Source organism: Monopterus albus, unplaced genomic scaffold (genome assembly GCF_001952655.1).
Source record: "Monopterus albus unplaced genomic scaffold, M_albus_1.0 scaffold94.1, whole genome shotgun sequence".
Lineage (NCBI taxonomy): Eukaryota > Metazoa > Chordata > Actinopteri > Synbranchiformes > Synbranchidae > Monopterus > Monopterus albus.
In genome coordinates, this window is record NW_018127974.1 from 2175624 (window position 1) to 2185016 (window position 9393).

Sequence of the window (9393 nt, forward strand, 5' to 3'; positions counted from 1 at the left end):
CTATACACTGACCGGATCCAGAGGAGGGCGGGATGGATTGCTGCAGACCCCACCCAGGAAAAGGTACAGGAATATAAAGACTGAAACAAACAGACTGAGACACAGCTTCTTCCCCAGAGCTGTGGAATCAATCACTCCCCTAACCCCCAGTTACACACACACACACACCCTCACCCCTATGGACAGACACAGACAGAACACTGGACCTCTGAAGAGACACACACCCATACTCACACCTCTTCCTAAAGACTGAGATTTGCACCGAGCTACACCTTATAATGTTACTACACTCTTGCTGCTAACATGCTGCTGACCTGATTAGGTCCCATACATCCCTTTTTATTTGTTCATATTTTTATATTGACTTATACAATTTTGTGTTATGTAAATAATGTGTCTTTTGCCGGAAAAAAAAATTTGTTGTGCTATGCATAATGACAATAAAAATTCTTGACAAGACTTAACTTGATAATGCCACACGAAGAGGTACTGAGTTTAAAGGTAGACCTTAAAACACATCCACAGATCCACTTCCTATTGACTCAAATGATGTCAATTAGCTAATCAGAAGCTCCTAAAGCCATGACATCATTTCCTGGAATTTCCCCAGCTGTTTAAAGGCACAGTCAGCTGAGTGTACTAAACTTCTGACCCACTGGAACTGTGATAACGTGAATTATAAGTGAAATAATCTATCTGTAAACAACTGTTGGAAAAATTTCTTGTGTCATGCATAAAGTACATGTCCTAACTGACTTACTAAAATGAGAGTTTGTTAACATGACATCTGTGGAATGGTAAAAAAAAAAAAATCTGTTTTAATGACGTCAACCTAAGTGTGTGTAAACTTCTGATTTCAATTGTGTTTTCCATCATCCTTTCTATGGTGAATTTACCCAGTACTGGAGGTAAGATGGTTTCCAAGGGGCACTGATACTACAAAGGAGGAATAAGTGCTATCTATCAGTGTCAGGACCTTGTTTAACATGTTGAGCCGTTTCACTGTTCATCTCTGTTCAGGCAGCTGAGGATGTGGGTGTAATACTGCCTCCTAGGCAGTAGAGGGCCTTTGTTCTTGCATTTATCCTACTGTTTATGTCCCTAGAGCAAGTAATTCTGTGCAGCCATGTTAAAGGAGTATATGTTGATAGTGAGGAAAAGTCATGGCATCTTCACTTGTATATCATTTGAAGACATCGTCGGTAAGTATATGACTTTTATATTGCTTAGCAATGCATTTATGTTTTAAATGCAATAATAGGGAAGTCAGATGCTGTAGAAGTAATCATATTTTCCATTCTTATTTTTGTAGTTTTACTATGAATTCCTGGCCCACTGTACACTGCATGGAAGGATAAAAACCATTTAACAGCTAGGGCCATACATGTGTGGATGAGTGCATGCTTTTGCATAACTCTGTGAAAGTATTTCTGTGTGTTATGCTACATTACATCATTTTAGACTGGTCTATAGTGTTTTGGTCTAAATTTTGCTCCTTGATTAGTCTAAATGCAAGTTGATAACAACCAGTGACCTACACTGACCAGTGACACCAACTGACAAAAAGAGAAAATGGACACACATAGCAAAAACCTGGAGACAAAAATAAAATTTGCATGCCAAATTCTTTGGTGAAAAGTTGATCTGAATGACCTCAGGGGTAATGCATTTTATCTGTGGTTATAAAGTGTGTAAAAAAAAGTCAGCTGTCACCAAGTTTCAATTCAAGTCTTTGTGAAGAACGCATGAGCCTTGAGAATATGACAGTCTGATAAGCCAGCCCAGCCTGCAGACATGAACAGAGGATCCTGTCATGAACACACATATTACTGTTTTGAGTCTAATCTAAATATTTTAATAAAAGAAGAGCTTGTGTATAATAAATTTAACTGTGCTGTCATATTAATGCGGGATACTTCTGACCCCTGAAACATAAGATGTCATGGTGTTTTTTGACATGATGAAGGTGTTTTGCTATGGGATATCCAACAGACCGTAAGCCACAGGTTAACCCTAGCACCACCACAACTCACACAGAGCTGTAACTGTACGGTCAGGTTAGTACAGTCATCACTTAAACTAGGTAATGTAATCTTGGCTTTTACACAGTTCCGCATACATTTTGAAAAGCTTTTGATGGAATGCCAGCGTGTAAAGGAAAAAGCATCACTGTGGTTAACGATTTGTTATGACAGGAAGTTGCACTTGACATTAAAATAATATTTTTTTTTACAGAAAGATACACAGCACACAGAAACGTGGGAGTTCAGATGTCTGAACATGAAGCACTTGAGTTTTTTTTACTTATATGCAATGGAGCATAAAACAAAACAGACACACACTGAGAGACAAGGCCTAGTGTAAGTACTGTAGCACACCGTCATGTGGAAATATTGTGTTGCATGCCTTGAATTCTCAGTCACAACTTGACACCTTTATCCACGTGTGTATTAAGCTTGTGTGACAATAGTGATTATGGAAGTGTAAATCAATATGATGCTTCCTTGTCTCACAGCTTCTAATGTTTCTCATGTGTCTGTTTCCTTCTAATGCAAGTTACATACATTGTTCAACTCTGTGCTTTGACTGACTGCAATGCTAATAAACCACACTATCTCTGTCTGAGGATCTGTGGGCCTATTTGAACTATAGTGTTCAAGTTGCAATCAATATATTTGTTCTGATGTCCTTTGGGGAAGCATGGTGGTGCAGTGGATAGCACTATCATCTCACAGCGAGAAGGTTTGGGTTCGAGCCCCGACTGACCCTGGGCCTTTCTTTGTGGAGTTTGCATGTTGTCCCTGTGTCTGCGTGGGTTCTGTCCAGGTACTCCAGCTTCCTCCCACAGTCTAAAGACATGTAGTTTAGGGTGATTGGTGACTCTAAATTGCTGTAGGAGTGTGTGCGGTTGTCTGTTTCCAAGTTTCAGCCCTGTGATGGATTGGCGACCTGTCCACGGTGGTCCCTGCATCTCACCCAGTGTCAGCTGGGATTGGCTCCAGCCTCACCGTGACCCTATTCAGGATAAGTGGTATAGATAATGGATGTTTGTTCTTTGCTTATCACAGCATTGACAAAGGAAACAGAATGCAGCAGTTGAGCAGTTCAAGTCCACAGACAACGACACAGGTTACCTTTACAGAAGGTTCAACTAATCATCATTTTTCAGCTTTACTTCTTCATTTGCTTCATATTGATGAACACTATCTTTCCACAAGTAAACACCCTAAAGGGATATTCAAGACACACCTGATTCTTAAAAATATCAAACAGGTTCAGATGTGGGGTGGAGAAACCAGTAGAACTTATTTAATTATTTAACCAGTGAAGGAGAAGGTTAAAAACATAATTTCTGATAGTGCCCTGGCCAAGATGGCAGCAAAGCATAAAAAAACAATAATACAAAAATATACTATTTGTGGTGGGATTTTTTTGAAGTGATGTAATAAAAATTTGCAACCATGAACATATAAAATTGTATCGTGGCTTTGCAGGCAGATGAGCTCATGTGTTACACAAACTCAATGTTTACATTTGTGTTTGCCCAATTTCAAGTCTTTCCAGTTGATCACATTAAAAAACCATTTAGTTTAAGTCAGTTAGGCTGGAGTTTGGATGCCAGAAATTAATGCAATCGATGGAAGCTCCTTCCACAAAAACCTGATAAATGTGGAACTTGAATGCATTAATTCAGACTGCTGAAGTTCAGTGCTTGCTCTTACAAATATGCATGCAAATTAACAGAATAAGTTAAAGAATCTATAGCATAACAGAAAAAATTATTTAAAACCAGCCTTCACATTTGCAAGTCACACACAAAGTAAAAAAAGATTTTTATGTTTTATTTTATATAATTTAGTGCGTGAAAAAATTACCTCTCTTTACTTGCAGTCTCTTTTTGATTTAGGGCCTATGACTTTTTCTTAATAAACGCACCCTATAATTAGGCTACACCACTTTAGTTTCTAGCAAACTCCTGAAAGTTTTAAAAAAAAGTGACAATAATATCATTTATGCCAAATTCTATTCCATTTGTCTTTTATGGAAATGTTCAGAAATGCTGAGCACTTCCTGACTTGTAGAGAGCGTTGCTCCTGTGTTCCACTGAGTGGACAGCTGCACACCTGGGTGAGAACAGACGTATAGGAGTAAGTGGCCTTCCCTCCCACTGGAAGTGGGCGGGTCTTTGCTACTCCTTTGCACTCCCCTACTCACAGTTCAGCACTTCAACAGGCGCACGTGGAGACAACACCAGTTGGTCTGCAGTCCGCGCACGCTCGGCTTAGTGTGCGTGTTATTGTTGTGCGTGGAACTTTATGGTGTCCGCACAGCTGCTTCTCACTCCTTTTTCTGAGCCGTCCGCGCGGTAAAAAGACCTGCTGTTGAGAATGAGTCCCGCATAACTTCGGGTATTGTTATCTACCCCTCCTTTCACTCTTCCCCCCCTGTCCCGCGCTCTCTAAGTTGAATCATTTTAAGTATGGTAGATAAAGGCCCCTTGTTGACTTCTGCCATTATTTTTTACCTGTCCATTGGGGCAGCAATTTTTCAAGTCCTGGAGGAGCCCAATTGGAAGCTGGCTGCAAAAACGTACAGTGCCCAGAAGGAAAAAATACTTCAGGACTATCCCTGTCTGACGAAAGATGACTTGGAAAGAATACTAGAGGTATGGACACGTCACGTTCTCATTGTGCATTTATGAAACGCCGAATACTTTACACCAAATTTCCTGCTGCGCTTGTTTTAGTCCACACAGCGAAATCACCTCACCAGTATTTAATGCTGCAGTTTCGTCAAACGCCAAGGGGATGACACATGATGGCTGAATGAGCCGCAACTTCCACCAAACACAAACAAAACCCGTGACGAATTCAGCTTTGGGTTCATCTTTCTGGGTCATCACAAAGGCAAAATGATTAAAGTCTCTAAATTGTGTGTGCATGTCATTGATTCTCGCTTTAGTAGTGTTTAGTGGAGGATTTGTGTCCACAGTTAATGAGAAGTAGTTATTTCTATTTATTACTTACATTCTCTGTTGCTTCCCAGCTCTGAATGAACACTAAGTCCGTGCCCCTGTTTATCTTATGGGTGTTGTTTCAGATGTGGCATGTTGTTGGGTAAGTTCCCTGAACGACTTTATTTAGAATCTTTAATTCTTTGGTGTTGTTTCAGAGATGTCTGAGCATGTCAGGCAGATGCAGTATAAAATGCTACATAATCACTGCTGCTGTTCTGCACTTGCAGCAGTGATTATGTTTCATTTAGTAAAGATGGGGGTGTTGGGCATTGTTGCAGTAGTTTTGTTTCTGTTTTTTGTTTTTTTTTTCCACCTCTTGCCAGTTTGATCACAGACATGCCTCAACCTGTTCCCCCTTTTGGCCAAACATCAGTGTTGGGGAGATTTATTATTCTCCATCTTCCTTTCTCCTTTTTGTGTTTGAAGGACTGAAGGGGATATACAGTACCCTTGAGCCTTCCCCTGTTCATGACTTCTCTGTAACAGCCAAATTTCTGCAGTGGCTAAATCTGCTCCAGGAATATTTTGGTTGAGAGATTTTGGAATTTTTGCTTTGGCTGCTGCTGCTGCACTGCAACAGCTGATAGATTTGTTATTTTGGTTGAACTCTTGAGGTCACTCAACTGAACTGGAATGGAAACATTTTCTGCTCCTCTCCTCTCTGAAGAACAAAGACCATTTTAATGCCACATGTGGGTTTTTTTTTAAAGCCTTGTCAAAATATATTGGGTCATGTTTGACACCTTAATGTTTCCCCTCAATAAGACAGATGTTGTGTCCTGTTATCAGCCTTCTAAGTGTTTGGTTGGTGTTTGCCAAGACACCTCCAGCATAGGCTTTGGAGTCAACACATTAGAAACATAGTTTACTGTCCTTGGGATGCCTTTATCAGTCTTATTTGCATTAGGACCAGAGTGTCTGGTTTTCCATTGTGGAAACTTAGTTTAACAGTTAAAGTAGCCTAACAAGAGAAGGAAGCCCTCTTGTAGAAATGAGTCTTCTCTGTTTTATTAACAAGCATTTAAGTGGTTACAGTTACAGATTGAGTTTTATGGCCCATCAATATTACCTCTTTTGCCCAGCCTGTCCATGTCATCACAGTTATTAGCATGCAAATCAATAACATAGTGAGCATATCAATTAACATTAATTGTGAGTAGCTACCTTCATTAGTTTATGACCTTTTTTTTTTAAATAATATAATGTACTGTAGAGCCCAGAACTTTTATAGCTCATCACTGCACATGTTGAAGACATGAAGTGTGCATGCCTCCCTCGTTGGGTACATACAGTACAGTGCTGTGTTACTGAGATAATGAACATATGGTGGTTGCCTCTGAAAAGCCAGTCCTGTGTTCTAGTTTTGTACTAAAGGGAAAAAGCAGCACCTTCTATAATAGATAATCAGACCAGAATCTTAGGGTCAGAGGTTATCGGTAAGGCGTCAAACTGTTAGATTTTCCTTGGTGCAGCTTTTTTTTCACTTTTTCTTGTTAACAAATGTTCTTCTAATAGTCCTGTTCCACACAACCTAAAGATCACATTGCTGCAGCCAACTGTTTAAGCAGCATACCATACAGTCCAAGCCCCAAAGAAAGCATAAGCATAAACTTTATTCCCAAGTATTGTCAAAAATACAAGGAATTTGATTCCAGCCCAATGGCCCAGATGTGCACAACAGTAAAAACAGTATAAATACAGAATATATACAAGTTAAAAGAGCAAAACATAGACTAATAAGACTAAAGAGAATTAAGAAAACTACTGTATATCATGTGGTGTTAAAGAAAAAAGTTATGCAATATTAACATATTTACAGCCAAAGGCACAAATGTAACCAGATGTAAGGAAGAATACTTTAAATATCTACACGTTTTTACAGTTTGCCCTTTTTTAACAAAACCAGAAAAATCTGCCAAACTTGTCTGTACTTCATCTTAATTAAGATCATCCTTGTTATATTAGTTTGTGAAGATGAGCTTGGTCATAAATCCGGTGTCATCAGGGCGTATGCTCAGTGGAAAAATACTTGGGGACTAGAGTGGTGTGCTGGTCCGCCAGCTGTCCTGATAACACTTGGAGTTTGTCATTGTAGTTTTTACTGTTCTTTGCTTATCAGAATGGGACAGTGGTAAGTTGCTAACCTTGCAGTTTACCAGTACTTTCAGTTCCACAAAAACTAAAGCAGTCCTTTGCTTGAAGGGAGTGGCACAGACTGTTTAGGTCACAAGATTTCACTCAGTCCAGGAAGACCATCTTTTCACTGGTGAATGCTTTGTGAACCTAGGAAAGAAGTACTTCTCCCTCCTAATTTGTGTAGACAGTTAAATTGTAGTCCATATGGATATCTTAAATGTCAACATTAACCTGGGAACATGTTAATCTTTCAAGTCTTTCATTTTAAAGGCTGTATCCTAGGTTGTATCTGATACAGCTCAGGAGCCACATTTGTGATTCAGCCTCAGTTTAGTTTCTATTTTGCCTGATATGTTTCTCCTCAAATTCTTTAGGAGAAATAGCTGAGACAGGACAATGAACAACAGGAGTCATTCTTGAGATACCTCTGGGTTAGCAGGAAATGATGATCTCAATGATGATGCTCGATCTTTGGCAGCATCCTTTTATTAGAACCACAGGAAACGCCATTCAACCTGTAGGACAGCAGATGAGCACAACAAGAGGGTAGGGCATTGATTGCAACAGCAGTTACACTTAGGGTGACAGATAAAAATACCTACATTGGACTAATCAAATATGGTACAGGGTGAATAGGTGCAACACACACACACACACACACACACACACACACACACACATGCACAACAAAGACAGAATCGTGAACATGAGCAATATCACTGGAAGACACGTGGTGGATTAGACTGAGTTTATAGAGTTAGGATTTCTCTGAGAATAAAAATTGGAGCAAATGTTCAGAAAATCAGTTATTTTAGAGTTTGAGGAGATTTCATTTGAAACTTAAAAGGCTAATTTTAGATTTTTGTGCATCCTTTTGTTCTGGTTCTCAACGATGTCACCCGTTTCTTCATATCTACACTCATGTCGGCTCACACGTCTAGTAATATCGCACCAGTTCACCCTTCATGCCATGCACAGTCCCTGTTCTGTAACAAGATTGCAGTCTCTCACTCGCTGCTGTTTCTAGAAATCCAGGACATCAGCTCCAGACACAGGAATTTCCAATGCTTTGTCCTCTTTCATCTACCATGCTGTTGATCTAAACCCAGACACCTCTCATCTCATCCATCTAACACAGGACACTATTCTCATGGTGCTGCCCCTGAACATGTTCATTTCATTTACATCAGACTTCTTTCCACCATCCAATCAATTTATCATCCAAACCCAGCGTCCTTTTCCCTTGAAGCAACATTCTTCCTCACCTTCTTCAGGTTCTAAGATGTACTGAATTAACAACACAATCTAACAATCCACTGTTTGTCCATCATCTATGACTACGGCACAATGCCTCTCCTACCATCCATATTCTCTTCACAGATTCCGAACCAGTAGCTGTGAGGTTCTGGTTTCTCCACCTCTACTCAACCTCTGCTCTGATCATTCATTTAGAATGTGAGTTGTCACTTCAGCCACTAGTAAAGACATTCCAGATTTCCACATCAAGACCACAAGCCACCAGACTTCCAAGCCTTCCTTCACTATATCAGATCCAAACCTCTATCAGAAGGCTTTGGGGTTCTGCCTTGTCCAAGAGCAGCACAAACCTCCTTAGGACCTTAGCTACTTTTTGTGGCTTTTACACGCTCGGATTCATTATTTTAAATTGAGACAAGTGACAAGCATGCTCACAATAGTGATGCCATCGCGATGCTCATGCATTGCAATGCACCTGTTTTTCAATGTGTGATTACGTTGCATCTAGCTCTTTTTTTTTTTTTTTAAACACCCCCTGTTATTTGAATGGGGGGATGGAGTTCAATGCAAAGCAGATATTCATACAACATTCACAAATTTAAATCAAATAATTAGTAATTGTATATTAATATATATGGGGCGTAATGTTTATAATAACTATGCTGTTTTCTGTAACCAGTATATTGGTGGGATATTTTGCCTCCACAGAGTAGAAGGACAACAGGATGTGCCAATGACAATACTTTTAATAAAAGACAAAAAAAAAAACCCTCTTGTGTGGCGCCCTTCCAGGCATTTGGCGCCCTAGGCAGCTGCCTATGTCGTCTGTGCTCCAGGCTGGCCCTGGCACAGGTTACTTGGCATAGACGTCTTTCCTGTGTATGTTGTCGCCCATTCCACACAGTTGGAAGGGAAAGACAGCCCAACATTTTCTTGCATTTCATTGCTGGAATACTGTTATAATATGTGACTAAAGTGTTAAT

At 39.9% G+C, this 9393-nt stretch overlaps 1 protein-coding gene across 2 annotated transcripts in view; it reads left to right on the forward strand.

Annotated features, from left to right (window-relative positions):
• The first annotated feature begins 1131 nt into the window (after nt 1-1131).
• kcnk5a (potassium channel, subfamily K, member 5a) overlaps nt 1132-9393 on the forward strand; it is an 11723-nt gene continuing 3461 nt past the window's right edge. Inside the window, exon 1 of one of the 2 annotated variants that reach the window (XM_020608738.1) lies at nt 1132-1202. In XM_020608738.1, coding sequence (XP_020464394.1) covers nt 1164-1202 — 39 coding nt within the window. In that variant the 5' untranslated portion in view covers nt 1132-1163. Of the gene's footprint in view, nt 1203-4190; nt 4667-9393 lie in introns of those variants that run through there. The other variant, XM_020608737.1, reaches the window with a different exon arrangement.